The sequence below is a fragment of the Cladophialophora bantiana genome (genome assembly GCF_000835475.1).
Source record: "Cladophialophora bantiana CBS 173.52 unplaced genomic scaffold supercont1.1, whole genome shotgun sequence".
NCBI lineage: Eukaryota > Fungi > Ascomycota > Eurotiomycetes > Chaetothyriales > Herpotrichiellaceae > Cladophialophora > Cladophialophora bantiana.
The window spans coordinates 2339974-2357791 of NW_015971575.1; the positions used below are offsets into that span (position 1 = coordinate 2339974).

The 17818-nt window shown below is 51.8% G+C and overlaps 7 protein-coding genes across 7 annotated transcripts; 3 read left to right on the forward strand and 4 right to left on the reverse strand.

Annotated features, from left to right (window-relative positions):
• Nucleotides 1-97: 97 nt before the first annotated feature.
• Nucleotides 98-1387, reverse strand: Z519_00854 (uncharacterized protein; the record flags this gene model as incomplete). The annotated part of the gene is made up of 1 exon (XM_016758611.1): nt 98-1387. One exon carries the CDS (start codon nt 1385-1387, stop codon nt 98-100), a length of 1290 nt encoding a protein of 429 aa, XP_016625860.1.
• A 1896-nt stretch (nt 1388-3283) lies between these two features.
• Z519_00855 (dihydroxy-acid dehydratase) lies at nt 3284-5176 on the forward strand (the record flags this gene model as incomplete). Its single annotated transcript, XM_016758612.1, has 1 exon — nt 3284-5176. The coding sequence occupies one exon, from the start codon at nt 3284-3286 to the stop codon at nt 5174-5176; it is 1893 nt and encodes a 630-aa protein (XP_016625861.1).
• Nucleotides 5177-7532: 2356 nt separating this feature from the next.
• Z519_00856 (lactoylglutathione lyase) lies at nt 7533-8567 on the reverse strand (the record flags this gene model as incomplete). Its single annotated transcript, XM_016758613.1, has 2 exons — nt 7533-8359; nt 8420-8567. 2 exons carry the CDS (start codon nt 8565-8567, stop codon nt 7533-7535), a joined length of 975 nt encoding a protein of 324 aa, XP_016625862.1.
• An 818-nt stretch (nt 8568-9385) lies between these two features.
• Z519_00857 (uncharacterized protein) lies at nt 9386-10867 on the forward strand (the record flags this gene model as incomplete). The annotated part of the gene is made up of 1 exon (XM_016758614.1): nt 9386-10867. One exon carries the CDS (start codon nt 9386-9388, stop codon nt 10865-10867), a length of 1482 nt encoding a protein of 493 aa, XP_016625863.1.
• A 588-nt stretch (nt 10868-11455) lies between these two features.
• Z519_00858 (phosphoglycerate dehydrogenase) lies at nt 11456-13351 on the forward strand (the record flags this gene model as incomplete). The annotated part of the gene is made up of 2 exons (XM_016758615.1): nt 11456-11930; nt 11997-13351. 2 exons carry the CDS (start codon nt 11456-11458, stop codon nt 13349-13351), a joined length of 1830 nt encoding a protein of 609 aa, XP_016625864.1.
• Nucleotides 13352-14170: 819 nt separating this feature from the next.
• Nucleotides 14171-15863, reverse strand: Z519_00859 (uncharacterized protein; the record flags this gene model as incomplete). The annotated part of the gene is made up of 3 exons (XM_016758616.1): nt 14171-15441; nt 15513-15659; nt 15710-15863. The coding sequence occupies 3 exons, from the start codon at nt 15861-15863 to the stop codon at nt 14171-14173; spliced, it is 1572 nt and encodes a 523-aa protein (XP_016625865.1).
• A 606-nt stretch (nt 15864-16469) lies between these two features.
• Nucleotides 16470-17425, reverse strand: Z519_00860 (NADH-ubiquinone oxidoreductase 30.4 kDa subunit, mitochondrial; the record flags this gene model as incomplete). The annotated part of the gene is made up of 2 exons (XM_016758617.1): nt 16470-17170; nt 17221-17425. The coding sequence occupies 2 exons, from the start codon at nt 17423-17425 to the stop codon at nt 16470-16472; spliced, it is 906 nt and encodes a 301-aa protein (XP_016625866.1).
• Between the last annotated feature and the right edge of the window lie 393 nt (nt 17426-17818).

Here is a 17818-nt window from a genome sequence, read left to right on the forward strand (position 1 = left end):
AGGATTGCTTCAACGTCAGAGGTAGTAGCTAAAAGCCGCCACGTCGAGATCTATCTGGATGAAATCTGAAATCTGAGTCCCTGTGTATACTAGTACATCAAGCACCCCAGCTCCCCCTCCACGCCACATCCAACTCCGACCCCTCACCAGCCAGCTTCCTTTTTTTCCTCGCAATCCCGTCTCTTACGCATTCGGCCACATCCTCGGGGTTCGCGCCCCGTTTGCGCCTCTCGACCCGCTCTTCACCCAGGACTGTCTCATTCGCAACCAAGTTGTATATCTCCGCTATGCCCTCAAAGACGCCAGACAGGTGCTTGCCATTGCTGGGGACGATGGTGTTGTTCGGGGTTTGGTGGTCGTGACTGCCTCCGCTGGAGCAAAGGACGGCGTTGGTGAATCCACCTTCTTCGCTGAAGGTTTCGTTGATCTGCCGCATTTCTTCCACCCAGCGGTACGCTTTGGGCGGCATGCTCACCAAACCTCCCTGGGCGATTGCCAATAATTGTGGGGAGAATTCTTGCAAATGAGCCTGCAATTCCTTGAGCACGCCGCACGTGTGTGCCGTCGTGAATGACAAGATGGAAAGCGCCGTCATGCCCTTCGTCAAGGAGGCGAAGCAGGATTTCAAGGCCGAGGCCGTGCCAATTTTGGGGCCGAGAATTTTCATGTTCAAGAGATCGACGAACGCTGGAGTCAGGAGTTCCGCATGTTTTGGCCCGGAAATGACGACTGAGGGCTTTTTCCAGGAGTGATCCTGTCTGAGTGACGGAGGGCCCCCAATGATGCCACCGTCGAGGAAGTCAATTGATATGGGTTCTAGCTCTGGCTCGGATTCTTTTCTTGGGTGGAAGGTGAAAGTGCGCGATATGGATAGTCGTCGAGGTGATGCGGGAGTCATTGGTGTCGAGAACATGGCGGCGATGGATCTGGCGGTTTTTGGACTGATAGCGTTCAAATCGATATATGTTAGACTTGGTGCCTGTGAGACAGCAATGGTGCCTCTTCTTTCACTGCGCCTTTTGATTGCGGTTTGCGAGCGGCAAGCTTCAAGAGCCCGTCGCGCTGTTGCTATTGCGTCTCTCGGCGGCACGATGCTTAAAATGATGTCGGCTTCAGCAACTAGCTGTTCATCTGACTCCAAGATCGTTATCTGCGAAGCCTTGATCCGGTCAAGAGTGTGCTGACTTGAAAGTGAAGGCAGCTCAGCAAAGAGTTCAATACTAGTACTATCATCTCGACGAAGATCTGAAAGAACTTGCCTTCTGCCCGTGGCGACCGTATAGACCATGTGATCGTGATGGCGAAGCAGCCGGGCAACCCCATTGCCCATGTCACCGATGGAAAGGATGCCTACAGTGGGTTTCATCTGCGCTGATGAGGTCGCCATTATTCTTCGGAGCGAGAAGGGATGGGGAAAGGAGAGGAAAGTTCGAGTTCTACAGACCAGGAGTCTTGCAACGTCCATGAAGGCATGGTGAGACCAAGTCAAACGCGGCACCTGACTGCATCATTAGGGTTTAGCTGTTCGGACAGTTGCGACCATGGCTGTTCCCGCCACAGGGCGGGGCACTGACATCAGTGCTAGGCGAATGTCTCAGAACACATGCGCGCCAAGCCACACAGAAGGGTGCAGCCCAGCCCAAAAAATAGTTTGAAAAAAATATTTCCAAAAAAGTAAGGTCTTCCTTAGGAATTGAGCCGCTTTGAGGCATGTTAGCTGGATTCAATGAATCTTTGACCGAGGTGTAGGCACTCACAAGGCGGGACTGTGCAATGTTAATCTTTCTAGGACAGGTTGTTTTCGAGTGAGGGTGAAATACCTCGAACCCGCAACCTTGAGGTTGGATCTTTTCTAAGAGCCACACGCTCTACCGATTCTGATGTGACTGTTAGCGGGCTGGTCAGGACCAGATGCCTTAGAAGGTCACTTACGAGCTACTGTAGAGGTTGTTAGAACCCAGTACTGAGTGAGTGGTTCGGTTGGTAATGACTTACCCCCGGCAGTGCTGGGTGATTGTTGAAGAAAAGTCTGCTACTTTTAAACATATAATGCAATTTTTAAACTGGTGGGGCGGAATGCGCGGGGCCACGGTTGCAAGTGCGAAGTCATCATCCGTCCCACTGGGCATCGAGTGCTATGCTGCTACTGTACTACTATTAACACCACCTTTAAAACCTGAACTTTTCACACATTCGCATGACTCTTTCTGAAGCTCGGATTGCTCCCGGGTAGGAACTCTAAGGTTCCTCCTTTATTATACGAAGTATCGAGCTGGTTACCCGCTCTACATACTAGCAGGGAACCAACAGCCTCCGCCCACTAGTAAGCTAGACATGCAATAATCCGAAGAAAACCTGCACTATGGTAACTCAGAGCCTGCAGTTGGTGTTGATGCGTTTCAGACCCTCAGTATTGTAAGGGAAGCATGGAATATCGGTGCTAGCAGGCGATTTCCGATGTCATATCGAGTTCATAATTTCAGAAGGATGCTCCTGCACACGGGAGAAGCTGCAAGTAGTGCTATTAAGACTAAGTAGGAGACCACCCTCATAGTACCTCCGTAGAGGCAATGGGCATGACAATCTCGTGAGGACCTCGTGCATCCATACAGCAGCGCCTTTCTGTCAACCTGTTCTTCTCCCTTGCACCAAATAACACAGCGGAAACTGTTATTGTGATGGAGTCACATATTAAGGTACTGTAATGGGAGAAGTTTGAAGTGGTGGATAGCGTTATGATTGGCTGGGGCGCCGACCCTAGACTACTGTTCTTCTTATATAGTCCTCGGGGACTATCCTTCATAGAATTGATAATCAATCAAGTTACCAACAGAGAAGACTTCCTTGGTTTGAGTGTGCGTGTTGGGAAGAGGCTATGCCCACCGCCGTACGAGTTGATGCCCATGGCTAGTAGCCTCGCCCCAGTTCAGTACTACACTACATAGTATGGACGATTTTTACAAGGTGATTGCGAATTCTCTGCGCAACGGAAATTCCGAGCCGTCGGGAGGAAAATTTATGAGTCTACGGATCGGAAAAAAGGCCTCAATTCCAATGGCAATGATTTCGCTCTCCACCCGAGGGTCAATTCGCGGCCTTCTTCCGTCCCTGCATGCGAGAACTACATACATTCCTCCAATAGGGTGTGTTGCGATGACCACTTAACTGGTGATGTCGAGATGCTTTTCGCTTCTTTTCGACTTTCTTGGACACTTCAAAGCCAGCATTTCTAGGATCAAAGTGTGAGTAGTTGGCACTGATTTTACAAATTCCTTCAACAATCATGGCGAGCAACCCTACGCCAATAACCGTAGTGCACAACAGTGGCAGTGGCAGTTCGACCTTGAAGGACTATGATCTATCCCAACCCATCACCTCAACCTCTGGCCTTCGCTCTGGGCTCACTTCGTATGGCGACGCTCATTTCTCGCTATTCCTTAGAAAAGTCTTCATCAAAGCGCTGGGATATTCGGACTCGGCACTCTCCTCACCCATCATCGGCGTCATCAACACGTACTCTTCATTCAATCCCTGTCATTCCAATGTACCGCAACTCATCGAATCAGTCAAGCGTGGCGTCTTAGCCTCAGGAGGGCTCCCGGTCGATTTTCCGACCATCAGTATCCACGAGAGCTTTGCCAGTCCGACCAGCATGTATCTGAGGAATTTGATGAGTATGGACACAGAGGAGATGATCAAAGCTCAGCCGGTAGATGCAGTGGTCATGATAGGTGGGTGTGATAAGACAGTTCCAGCGCAGTTGATGGGCGGTGTCTCCGCAAATAAGCCTGTCATACCTCTCATCACAGGGCCAATGATGCCAGGCTCGGTAGAAGGGGTCAGAGTAGGAGCTTGTACGGACTGTCGAAGCTATTGGGCGCGATATCGGGCCGGTGGTGTCGACTTGGAAGACATCATGTCTGTCAATGAGGAGTTGGCACCCACAGGAGGGACATGTGGAGTGATGGGCACCGCATCTACTATGGCTTGCATAACTGCAGGCCTGGGACTGCTTGAGCTTAAATCAGGCGCTACAGCCGCTGCTGTGAGCTCTGCGAGACTGAGAGTCGCAGAGCAAGCTGGACGTAATGCGGTGGCGATGCTTACAAAGGATGGAATGAGACCACAAGATCTGCTTACCCGAGAGAGCTTCCTCAATGCCATCACGGTTCTTCAAGCCATTGGAGGAAGCACGAATGCTGTGGTGCATCTACTGGCCATTATCAACCGACACCCGAAGGTGGCAGGCACCATTGACCTCAATACCTTTGACGAGATCGGAAGAAGGACTCCGCTGTTGGTCGACCTGAAACCCAGCGGTGACAATTACATGACCGACTTTCACAACGCAGGTGGCATGTTGGCATTGATGCATACCTTGAGGCCATTGCTACATCTTAGTGCAAAGACTTATTCTGGCCAGACTCTTGGCGAGCTCCTCGACACCACTCCCTTCAAGTCGTTTCAGTATTCGAGACAGATCGTCCGGTCTCTCGAGGACCCCCTCTACCCTAGCTCAAGTCTGGTCGTCTTGTACGGCAACATCTGTCCACAAGGGGCGGTCATGAAAGCCTCGGCCTCAAAGAACCGGAGACTGCTGCACCACCGTGGCTCGGCGTGCGTTTTTGAGAACACTGCAGACATGGCAAAACGCATCGACTCTCCGGACCTGGAAGTTGATGCGAACTCGGTGTTGATACTCAAGAGCATAGGTCCAGTAGGCAATCCGGGAATGCCCGAGGCTGGACTGATACCTATTCCGCAAAAACTAGCTAAACAAGGTGTGGTCGACATGTTGCGAATCAGCGATGGGCGAATGAGCGGCACTGCTGGTGGGACGATTATACTACATATATCACCGGAGTCTGCAGATCTTGACTCTGTGTTTGGCATCGTTCAGACAGGAGATAAGATCACTTGCGACGTCGAGAACAGGAAACTGTTCCTAGACGTAGGAGAGCAGGAGATCGCTAGACGTATAGCCGAGCGCAAAATGCGATCCCTGGACACTTCATCTTCTGGAAAAGCTAACGAACAGATGTCGAACAACCAAGAACCGTGGGTGGAGAGGACTGGTCGGAGGGGGTATCGAGGCCTCTACGAACGTGAGGTCAATCAGGCGCACCTTGGTTGCGACTTTGGCTTCCTAACAGCCCAGGGCCCCTCAGGCAACTGATATCTTCGACTGCTGTGAGTGTTCTGGGCCTTTGTGGGATTGTTAGTCAACGCCCTTGCCACCGCTGTAGCTGCAGGGGGAACAACTCCTGCTATTACGCCTTGGGGTTGCAGCTGGAGTGCATCTGGGCGCCCAGCTGACCTCCGCGGCTTTTCCGACTCTTCATGGACGTTATTATTGTCTTGCTCAATGACCCGTGGAGTCTCTTGTTGCGTAGTTCTGCGTAAACCGTTCGGAGTCAGGCCAGCAGAGCTTTTGCCCCAACGGGCAATTGCTGGCTCGAATCAAAAGGGAACATTCCTCATGCTGCTAGTCATTTTGCCGGCTCGCTAGCAGAGGGGGCCCATAGGATGATACGTATCCACAGACGCGACTTTGACTGGATCATCGGGTATCATCTCCTGCAGCCTGATGTTTATTCGGTTCCAGAGGAAATGCAACACTTTCAGCTTCGCATCGAGTGATTATGCGTCCTGGCCAGCATGGTCTGTAGTCCACCACAACGGTCGTGCGGGAGGTGTCAAATCGATCCATATATTGTTCCTGCTCAGGGGCGAAGAGGACTATATTGACTGGCAGACCGATAGCAGATAGACTCTTTGACTGAGCCAGAATTGTCTGGCCGAATACGGGCTGAGAACCTGTGATTGTGATTGTGATTGGGCTGTGTCTCCAAGTCCGGAGAGGAGGGTTGATATTTGCCACCAGGCCTCGCAGCGCAACACATAACATATTCCCAATCCAGCTTTAGGGCGAAACCGGATGCCTGACCAGGGGTGACTGTGCCATCTCGTGAAGGTGCGAACAGCTGACGTTCTTGTCAAACTACTCAAACTGGCCATGTGGTTGCCAGGTTTGACAATCCAGAGAAAAGTTCACGAACCGGCAACTTGGAGCTGTTGCCGTTTCAGGAAGTATAGGAATCCGAGGGCGTCGTGACATGGCGACATGGATGTGGGCCATTTGGTCCAGGGTGATGCAGCGCACGCACCAGACGGTAGTGGGTGGCTTGAGAGGGCAAATGTGGTAAGGTCACACGCGTTACCACAGCAGGGCCCGACCGCGGCCTTGAGTCGATGGACTTTCGCTATTTGAGGAGAGCTGTTGAGCTGTCCACGGAATGGATGCCAAACACAGGCACTTATTACAGGTTTCCAATCAACATGTTGCCGTCTAGTGAGAAACCGCCAGAGGTTGTTATCTTGCACTCTGGCGGATCGAATCCTTTGCTTGGCTCCCTGGCACTCACTCCGCGGTGTACTTTGGGCTAGCCATCAGTCTCTACTTGCCAAAAGAGGATACAGCTTCTATCCACTACGAGGACACTGGAGCCCGGCAAGGGGGAGACACCTCTCGGCGCGAGGCTCCCCATTCTGGTGATGTTTGGTACGTACGAATAGACACGAGAGTTGAGACAAGGCAAAGCCAGTCAACTGGTGACGCAGCCCTTTTTCGATTACGTGCTGGACGCCGAATACTATTCCTTGGGTTTCCACCAGGACAGGAAGTAAGTCAGTTCCGGAAATCGATCACAGGAAGAGGACTGGACTTTCACTGGCCAAAGAACACGGATGACACGAGTGAGTGGGTGACATACGAGAGCTTCGCGTGAACACGAATTTCTGACTTCTGACGTCTGACTTCTTGACTCCTCGACCTTGCTTGTTCACCAGGAAAGAGAAGATGTGCCCTGTGTACTTGTTACAAGGTTGCCCGTAGTTCGCGAAACGTCTTCAGAACGAGACAGCAGCATCAGATCGGGAAACTCTCCAGATCAACTTCAGCACAATAATATGCACAAGCTAGCCTAGTGCTACCAAAGCAGCCCATGCAAGTACCAAGTACAGCACAAGGTAAAAAACACTCCCCTATTGCTCGGACAGAGGTGGAACTGCCACTAACGGAAGACTAGGCCGAAAATGGCGTTTCCTGCACCTCTTTACATCATGCAAATTACGCACATACCCTCAACCCCTCCCTGGTCAGGCGTCGCGGCCTACTAACAAGTACACAGAGCAACCAGGGGTGTGGGAACCTGGTAAGATGACGAGATCTAATAACGCATTGGTTCGGTGCCGGGACTGAAGAAAATGCCACGGATGCCGGGACGGGGCAACTGGACAGCGATCGTGCCGCGGTGCCATGCACCAATACCGAACAAACTCCCTTCTTATGGGCATCTATTCGTCCAAGTTCAGGAGGAGCTACCTGGGTCGTCATTGACATTCCCATCTGAAGGAGAAAGATATCAAGGGCATTTTCCACCCTGAGCTCGTCCTGGTCTGAATCCAGCCTCCTCTGGGTCCTAGTTACTCCCATCTCAACTTCATACAACACACACAAGTTATCGCCCCATTCACCAATTTGCCGACTTCTTCAGTCTCTCATTCTGGATGATCTCGACCCAGTAGTCATCCGGATCCAGCACAAACGCCACGTTCTTCATCCTGCCGTCCGTTAGTCGCTTCTTCCAGTTCACACCCTTCTCCTCCATAAATGCACAGGCCTTGTCCAGGTCATCCACACTGATGGCAATATGTCCGAAGCCCTGGGGCTGGTCATTGCCGTTGTGGTATACTTTGCCTTCTTCCTTCTCTGTTCCATAATTCCAGGTCAATTCGAGCAGACCTTCTTTCCCTGCGAGTGGGTTCACCCCGTTGGCCGTGTCCTCGGGCTTGGGAATCGCATAGTCGCCTGGGTATCCCAAGAAATATAAAGTGAACCCGGCCGCCTTTTGTTCAGAGGTTCTCATGAGCGACATGCCCATGACCTCCTGGTAAAATTTCAAAGATTTCTCTGGGTCTTTGACACGGATCATGCTGTGGTTCATCCTGTAGGTGCCCGTCTCTGTTGTCTTTATACCTTCGGTCTGATCCACCGGCTTTTGCCCGATGACTTCCACCCAGTACCCGTCAGGATCCAGGGCGAACGCGATACTCCGCATGCGCCCGTCGGTCAGTTTCTTCTGGAATTTATACCCGGCATCTTCAATACGTTGGCATGCGGCTTGGATATTGTCAACGGAGATACAGATGTGGCCGAAACCTTTGTGGGGTTCCTTATTGCCGTTGTTGATGGTGAAATCGGGGTCAGACTCGGAGCCGTAGTTGTGCGTGAGTTCGATGACGCCTTCGCGGTCGGTCCAGTGTGCATCTTTCGAGGAAGAGGAAGGACCGTTGTAGGCTGTTACCGTGCGTCAGCTCATAGTCGAGAAGCGGAAATGGGATGTTCGGAAGTTCCTACCTAGGAAATACAAACTAAATTTGTTTTCGGGGAAATCCAACTTGTTGATCAGGCTTAGACCTAGGAGGTTATAGTACTCGATGGAGCGCTGGGGATCCTTCACCCGGAGCATAGTGTGGTTGAACTTCCATTTTGAATGATCCGTCATGGTTGCAGAATGGGAGGTGGAAGTCGTGAATGATTTCGACGCGGCAGTTGTGCTTGAGGGCTGGAAGTGTTGCAGGAGTTGCTGGAGTCGAGGGAGGCGTGATGTGAGGCGCGATAGCATCGAATGTCGGGCAAGAGAGGGACACAGATACAACGCAAGGGTAAGAAGCAGTCGAGAGAAGGACAGAAAGTTCAGAGGCTCAATGCTGCTCTCGACTGCTCATTGAGATTTCTGGATGATGATGCAGGTGTTTCGCAGGATGACGTGGGGCAGCAGACTGGCTTACGAACCCTTGCGCACTTCTCCCCCTCACGGCACCGTACGGGGACGCTCCGTTTAGGCGGCTTGGGCGGTCGAACCCCGCTGTGCCCCCTGCGACCTCGAACGATGTCCGCCTTTCCACCAACCGTCGGGTGCCCGAGTTTCATCCAGTCGACTTTCCGGTGGAAGACTTGGAGAGCTGCAAGCTACCGCTGCCCCTCAAGCCTTGGGTGTCGAATCACCGAAGTCCAGTGCTTAACGCCACAATCATGAGCACCTCCAGGAGCTCCCAGCCAAGTCTAAGGGGAGCTTCCTCCACACTTTGCCTCGGCCTCCCTCCACATCACACGAAGAGATGAGTATGGGGCTCAAAAGTTGTTAAGTCTGCTTCCATGTTGTTTTATAAGTCAACCTTGCGCTGGTGAGTATAACTACATCAAAGAGTTAGCTATTGAATTGATTGTCGTCATCTCTCTTCTCTTGTTCTACTCGCCTATCGCGCGGCCCGAGATCTGTTGCCCTTACCTGCGCTGAACCTGGATCGTCGGCTGGCAGCCATGGTCCGTTCACCCGCAATTCGTGTCGCGAGGACAGCTTCGCAGCGCTCGACCTCGTTGCTGCGAGCAATTCAGTTCGGCCATCCTCCCAATTGCCCTTGTCACTCGAATCCCAACCACCATCATGCTCCTGCAGTTTTCGGCGAAGCCAGAAGGCGACTGGCGACTCCCATTGACGGCTCGCGATCCAAGGACTACGCGTTCGAGATGGCCGCCAGTTCGATCCGCTTCGGGCCTGGCTGTACAAAAGAGGTGGGCATGGATTTCAAGAACATGGGCGCCAAGCGGGTCTGTGTCGTCACGGACGGCAATGTGTCCAAGTTGAACGCCATGAAGCAGGTCGTCGAAGGGTTGTCCAAAGAAGGAATTGAGTTCACCGTCTACGATAAGTGTCGGGTTGAGCCCAAGGACAGCTCCGTCAAAGATGCCATTGCCTTTGCTAAGCCGTATCAGCCAGACGCCTTTCTGGCAGTGGGGGGAGGTTCGGTAATTGACACGGCGAAATTGATGAACCTATATACTTGCTTCCCAGACGCCGACTTCCTTGATTTTGTCAATGCTCCTCTCGGTAAGGGATTGCCAATCACGAAGCCGCTAAAACCTCTTGTGGCTGTCCCAACTACCGCTGGAACAGGATCAGAGACGACGGGAACAGCTATCTTCGACCTAGTCGAGAAGCGGGCGAAGACTGGTATTGCCCACCGGAATCTGAAACCTACACTGGGCATTTGTGACCCGCTCAACACTCGCACGATGCCATCGGCTGTTCATGCTTCCTCTGGCTTGGATGTGTTGTGTCACTCACTGGAATCCTGGACGGCCATTCCCTACAACGAGAGATCTCCGAGACCAACGAATCCGATCAATCGCCCAGCCTACCAGGGCGCAAACCCCATTTCCGATATTTTCTCGCTGAAGGCGCTCAAATCGACAGTCAAATACTTGCCTCGAGCAGCGAAGGATCCCGAAGACTATGAAGCTCAAAGTGAAATGCTGCTCGCGGCAACTTTGGCCGGGGTCGGATTCGGCAATGCGGGCGTCCATCTGTGTCATGGCATGAGTTACCCAATCAGCGGACAGAATCCCGGCTATAAACATGCCGGTTACGTGGTTGAGACGCCCTTGATTCCCCATGGCGTTAGTGTTGCTGTAACTGCGCCTGCTGTGTTCAAGTTCACAGGCCCAAGCAATCCAGAGCGACATCTGGCTGCTGCAGAATGCTTCGGCGTGGATGTCTCCAATGTCAAAAAGGAAAGTGCAGGCGAGGTTCTAAGTGAAGCATTGGCAGAGTTCCTCATCAACTTGGGAGATCAGCCTCGAGGCTTGAAGCCCCTAGGTTTCACGCGCGAGAGCATTGACGATTTGGTGGAGGGAACTTTGCCTCAGAAGAGAGTGCTCATGTTGGCACCCAAATTAAGCGCAGAAGTGAACGAGGAAAGAGAGCAGCTGCGGAGTTTGTTTGAAGAAGCATTGGAATACTGAGAAAGATTGCCCTATGTGTTCTTGTTATGCTGGAGGAAATGCATGCCTGGTCTGGCTGGCATTCATGCTGCTATGTTGGGGACGAATTTGTTTGCTGAGTTTGCACGGTTTGTCTCGCCCCCGAGTCCCCGAACAAAATTCCCCCGGATCGCGGGGTTTTGGATCACATCTTGCAATCCTTGCCTTGCGACTTCGGCCACTCACGACTCCACATTCCTCGACTTCATTGCTTTTGTGTCTCGCTAATATCGTGACGCACGACATCCTAGCCGGCGAATGGATTTGGAGCATTGACTGCCCCACGGAGAAATTGAAAAAAAATGTCTTTGCACAACCCACAACCTGGCTCGGTTACTGGTTTATTGGACACCAAGAATAGTCAAAAGCACGAGAAAATATCAGACAAACTATCTGCCACTGCCTTCTCGTCTTTATCCCTGTTGTTCTCGCATTGTTGAGGTACCTGGAAGCTTTAGATCTTCAGCCTGAGTAAGTCTCTCTTTTTCGATCGACGCGATTTGAAGGTGATACCTACACCGCCCCTTGACTTCTGGACTTAATCCTCGATCAGCCAGTCAGGGAGCGAAAATGGCCTCGACAAACGGTGAAACAGTCCAGGCTCGAGTCCTCTGCCCAGAGAAACTCTCCTCGGACGGTATCGCTCTGCTTCGGAAAACCCTCATTGTCGACGAGAAGCAAGGTCTAACGCCCGAGCAACTTATCTCAATCATCCCGGACTACGACGCCCTTCTTGTTCGCTCCGAGACCAAAGTCACGAGTGATCTGCTGCAGGCAGCCCGCAAGTTGAAAGTAGTTGCTCGAGCGGGTGTCGGTGTGGACAATGTCGATGTCCCAGCTGCGACAAGGTTGGGCATCGTCGTGGTGAATTCTCCTAGTGGAAATATTCAGGCTGCTGCAGAACATACTATTGCCCTGTTGATGAGCATGGCAAGAAATATCCCGGACGCTTGTGCGAGCCTCAAAGGAGGGAAATGGGAGAGGAGCAGGCTTGTCGGTGTGGAGGTCAAGGGTAAGACCTTAGGGGTCGTGGGACTCGGCAAAGGTATACACAATTCGTCCAACTTCGTCATTGGTTGAGACTGGTTCTGACTATGAATGTCTTTCTCAGTTGGGCTGATTGTCGCTCGAATGGCTCGTGGACTGGGCATGAATGTTGTCGCAGCAGACCCCTATGCTTCTCCGTCAGTAGCAGCTGCCGCCAACGTCGAGCTCGTCGAATCCCTGTCTGAGCTCCTCCCTGTCGTCGACTTCCTGACTATTCACACACCAATGCTTGCCGCAACACGCGGCATGCTCTCCACGTCCGAACTCAACTCGATGAAACGCGGTGCTCGCATCCTCAACGTTGCCCGAGGAGGGATTATCGATGAGGAAGCCCTTCTTGCCGCATTGGACTCTGGACATATAGCCGGCGCGGCAATAGATGTGTTTACTTTGGAGCCACCACACAAAGACTCCAACTCCTCGGCAGCAAGACTCGTCCAACACCCCAAATGTATCGCAACACCACATCTCGGCGCATCGACGGTTGAAGCACAAGAAAACGTCTCCATTGACGTCTGCGAACAGGTTCTACAGATCCTCGCAGGAGATCTACCGAGAAGCGCCGTAAATGCCCCCATTATCCTTCCGGCAGAGTATAAGACTCTCCAACCTTTCGTACGGCTTGTGGAAAAGATAGGCTCTTTGTACACGCAACACTTCACATCCCCCACGCAACCACTCCATCAAAGGAACATGAATACATTTGACCTCATTTACGAGGGCGAGATAGCAAACATGTCAAGTACGAAACCACTTTTTGCGGCCCTTATCAAAGGGCTTACTTTGCCAATTTCTGACGCAGAGGGGTTCAACGTCAACATAGTCAATGCGGAGATGGTTGCCAAAGAGAGAGGGATATTTGTCAACGAGCAGAAGTCGAGAGATCCATCCACGCTGGCGTATTCAAGCTTGGTTACACTGATCGCACGCCCTGCCAGCAGGGCCCCTTCTCTAAGTCGACATTCTAGCGCCCTCGAAGGGCTCTCTCTATCATCCCACGCAGCGAGCGACCAACAACCACAGTCCGCTAGCAAGCAGCACATCATTTCTGGCTACTGCAGCGACAACTCGCCCGTCATTTCGAGACTTGATCGCTTCGCCACATCATTTGCCCCCGAAGGCACCTTATTAATCTGTCACAATTATGATTCGCCGGGAAAGATTGGCGTGGTGGGCAGCATTCTCGGCAGAGAAGGTGTCAATATTAACTTCATGAGTGTGGCACCCGCAACATTCTCCGCTGGCTCAGCCCCAACGGGTTCGAGTTCCGTGAAGGATTTCGCGCCCAACCCTCCTGCTCCCAAAGAGACGACGGAGGCGCTCATGATCTTGGGCGTGGATAAGGAGGTTGGAGACGATGTCAAGAGAGAGCTGATTGGGGCGAAGGGTGTGCTGAATGTCAGCAGTGTCACTCTCTGAGGGAGCGAAGGATGGAATGAATTCGGATTGTTCAACCAAAAATGGTCATGTCTCCCCGAAACATCAGCCAATGTCAGTCTTTCAGCTTCAACATCTTGTGTACTGACATACATACTTATTGGGGAGGAATCAGCGGAGAACGTCTTTCAGCGGGATCAGATTCACCATCGGGGTGGACCAGAAAAATATAGATAAAGTGGAAGAGAGGGTGCAAATCGAGACCGAATAAAAGATCCAGCAATGGAAACAAATATAAATTCAAAAAAGGCCTTGTTTAGAGCGGGCTCTGTTAAAGAGGTTGTCCATTAACACCTGCCTGGCCTCGTTCTATTTCCCGGGTCCCCTAGGAGACGTGGCGCTTTGTGTTCGTTCAGACTGTCCCTGCAAAGCGCAATGGATCCTTCGATGGTGCTTGTTACTCAATAGATCTCCATAGCACCAGCGAGGAACACGACTTGGGTCTCGAAAAGGCCTGGCCCCTTAATACGGCGTGAGAAGTCTCTCGGCCGTGGGATCGGCATCAGGATCCGGATCGGCATCGGAATCAGTATGTCCTTGCAACCTCAATGGGACGACACATTGCCGTTCTTCCCACGTACGTGCAAGAATCACTATAAAAACGGAAGTATGAAAAATGGGCCATGCAAAGATGGGCGAAGGCTGTAGGAGTTGGGTTCTCCCTGTCGTTGGAAATGGCAGACGATGTGAATGCTCTTACCCATACCGTATCGATGTCCATGAGCGGGGTACCCCTTCGTGCCAGCAGCTCCCATTCTGGGCCGAGTCTGCAAATCAATAAGAGATGGCGCGGTGCTCCTCTTAGTCTATCTCTAGACTGCTGAAGTGAACCATAGTCGGCTGCTCCTCCTCCCCTGCCACGGCAAAGATACTAACGATAGGACCGACGAAATCGAAATTTGTCAAGTCCAGGGTATCGAGAGTGCTGATCAAGGTCCAACTTGCTGAAGATCGAATCCCTGGCACCCTATAGGAAAATCGGTATTGTTGCTCGGTGTGCTCGAGTCTCAGAGCAAGATGCTCACGAGGCTCGATAACATTCTTCATGGTCCGGTGGAGCCTCTTCGCGTCGTTCCGGACTTCGAATACGAGGGCTGTTTCCTGGGTATCATCATAGAAGACCCTCGCGTGGCGATACTCGTCCTTGTAGACTGCAAGTCCTGCTTTGACGCTGCTCCTCGGAGATTGCTGCGCTGGACTTGGGCAGGTCATCAAGACTGAGCTAACGCCCTCGAGTTGACGTTGGCGTTTCCCGATAAATGTGGGAGACTCGGAGGGACTCACCAAGTCGACGGCGCGTGCTCTGAGAGCGATATCTGGGCCACTGTTGGAGAACTTGTAATCATCTAGGTCCACGTCGCGTATGTAGACGAAATCGGCCATCGGGTTGGCAGTAACAAGAGCAGCGGTCCTTCTCCGGCAAGTAAGGCCTCTCGGATCGGACTTGACGAGCTCCAACGACGGCCAGCCCCCCTTGGGCCATTTCCCTGGGGTGATGAACGATTCTCTGCCCATGACGAACCGCCCCGCTCTGTCCTTTCGTACTCCCAAGCACACTCCCCACCAGTTCCCTTCCCGATCCTGGAACATGTCGCAGTGTCCCGTGAACTGAATATATTCGTCGGTCCAACGTGCCGTGAGAATAGGATTGCCCCCGAAGGCTTCGTAAGGACCAAAAATAGTTCGGGACCTTGCGACGGCGACCATGTGACCCTCATGCGTGCCACCTTCGGATATTACAAGGAAATACCAGCCGTCCTTCTTGTAAAGATGCGGGCCTTCTGGATACACGCCACCGGTCCCGGCCCAGATCATTTTCTCTTCAGATAGTTTCTGACCGGTTTTGAGGTCGATTTCGAAGAGGTGGATTTTGGTCATTGGACCGGGGGCGGCCGACGCTTGAATGTAGCTGCGGCCGTCATCGTCAAAGAATATGCTCGGGTCGATGCCCTGAAAGTCAAAGTAGACGGGATCGCTCCAATTGTCTGACCAGATGTCTTGTGTTGAGACGATGAAATTTTTGCTAGCTGACCCTAAGGAGCCGGCTTCGGGGGTCATGATGTTGGTGCAGACTGGCATGTTGTTAGCATGGCAAGGTCGTCTCAAGAATCACAGGGCTTTGGGAGTTCCTATCACAACCTACCAACAAAAACAGTCCCGCCATGATATCTTATGGTCGGAGCATAGAGGCCGCCTGTTCCTACCAACACGTCTCCATTCCCGTTGAGGGGAAATATACCGGTAGGGGATCTGCGAAGACTCAACTGGGCGCGTCTGTTGATTGCATTCCCTTGGTTGAAGACGTTCACTTTCTCTATCTCAGAAGGTAGTAAGACTTACCTATCTGTTTCCAGGCGACCAGGTCCTGAGAAGTATAGATCGGTAGGCCCGGAAACACATGGAAACTTGAGTTGACAAGAAAGAATGTGTCCTCGATCAATACAATGGAGGGATCTGGCGCAAATCCCGGGATGATTGGATTGATAGAAGGCATTGACGAGATCTTGCGACAGATCTGCTGGGAGGACGCAATGAATTGATCCGGATACAGCGTAGAAATCTCCAGTCACTTGTAACGGGCGTTGAAGCTCAGGGTTGGGTACGGAAGGGATAAACAGGCCATTTTGCTTGTAAGTTTATTTTCTATGCTCTGGCTTTAAGAAAAAAAAAATGATAGGAAGCTGTGGAAGAAGAAATCCTCATGCTCCAAGCCAACCCAATATTGAACCGACGAGTGGTGTTTGAATTGAGCGAGTGTTAGTTGACTTCTCTCAAAGGCCCCGAAGGCTGGTTTCGGCATCAATCCGTCTCATACCAGGAACCGGAACCGGGAGTTAATTTTCAGGGAACCGGACATCAACATATATCTCTCGAGCAATCGCATCACAAACCATAATGAACCGAGTGCTGTCCTGGCGAATGGTGCGGTTCGTGGTGCTTGGGAAATTCGCGCATCTAATGAGAAAGTTGGGGACAATGGGCTGTGACGGACCATGTTGATGTATTGCCCTCCATATGTACAACAGCGTCTTAGACGCTCCGTATTTTCTTCTCACCAATTTCCGAGTCTCTGAAGACTTCAAGTAGTATGATAGACTACCTATTTCTTCTCTTCCTTCTTCTCCTCGGGTTTAGGTGTGGGCAGTTTGAACTCTGCTGGTTTCCTGTCCGAGCCAACACCAACCTGTTCCCAAGCACTTGTACCACCTTCGAAGTTTCGGAACGCTTGTGTCATCTCTAGGGGCTCCACCACAATTCGCTTCTTCTCCTCATCATACCTGATTTCGGTGTACCCAGTCAAGGGGAAATCCTTGCGCAGCGGATGGCCATCAAACCCGTAGTCGGTCATTATTCGGCGTAGATCAGGGTGTCCGGTGAAGAATACTCCAAACATATCATACACTTCCCTCTCATACCAGTTTGCACCATCGTAGAGTGAGGTGATTGAGGGTACAGGGGTCGCCTCATCTGCGTATGTCTTGACTCGTATTCTGGAGTTGTGTCGCACACTGAGCAGGTTGTACACCACTTCAAATCGATAATTCTTGGTAGGAAAATCTACCGCAGTGATATCTGCAACCATGGTGTATTCTGCCGCGGTGTGGTATTTGAGAAAAGTGAACACAGGGATGACGCCGGTCGGACAAATATAAATGCAAAGCTCGTCCTTCCATACTGAGAATTGCTGGATATATTTGGGTAGGCAGGACATGAGGTATTGGCCGTATTGGTGGAGAGGCAGAGCTTTGTCTGCATATTTATCGGCATCGTTGACGATGGGTGCTGAGAGCTTGCCCATGGCTTTCCCGGTGTCAGCGATTCGTTCTGATCCTCTTCTATGCCATACTCACGTGGACGAGGGGCCTTCCGCAACTCTGAGAGGAGATCAGGCCCGGCTGTTCTCATGTCTGATGTGGTCTTGTCCTTCCGACTGTCGGCGGCATAACTCCTGGTCGATTGAGAAAGGGTTGCGCGTTGAGCGCATCCCTTGGCCTGCGAAGCTGCTCCAAGAGGCCTCTTGCTGGCGAGGCGCAACATTGTCTTTGTCGAGGACATTGCGCAGGTCTCAGACCTCGGAAAAGCCGTCCTTGATGTGACAATATCTATCTCATTGAGAGGATGCAGGACTGTCCATGGTCGTAATGACGGAGCTCTTCGCCGTGCCAAGACTTGAGCTTGGCCACTAGTCCATATCAGGACTAGTGATATGCCTTTGCCGCAGTCGCGAGTCTTCAACGCAACCTTCGCCTTTCGCCTTCCCTCCGTGGCTTTCGATGCGTATTTCATTTCGCTTCACTTTGAATACACCCTTTTGCCTCACTCCAGCCATTCGTCCTAATCCACAACACCTCTTAGAACTAGTTCTTCAACTGCCTGGTCTTGCACCAGACGACTATTATACGCCAGACTGGATATTGAAACCCCATAGTGCATGGAGAACACTTTGCA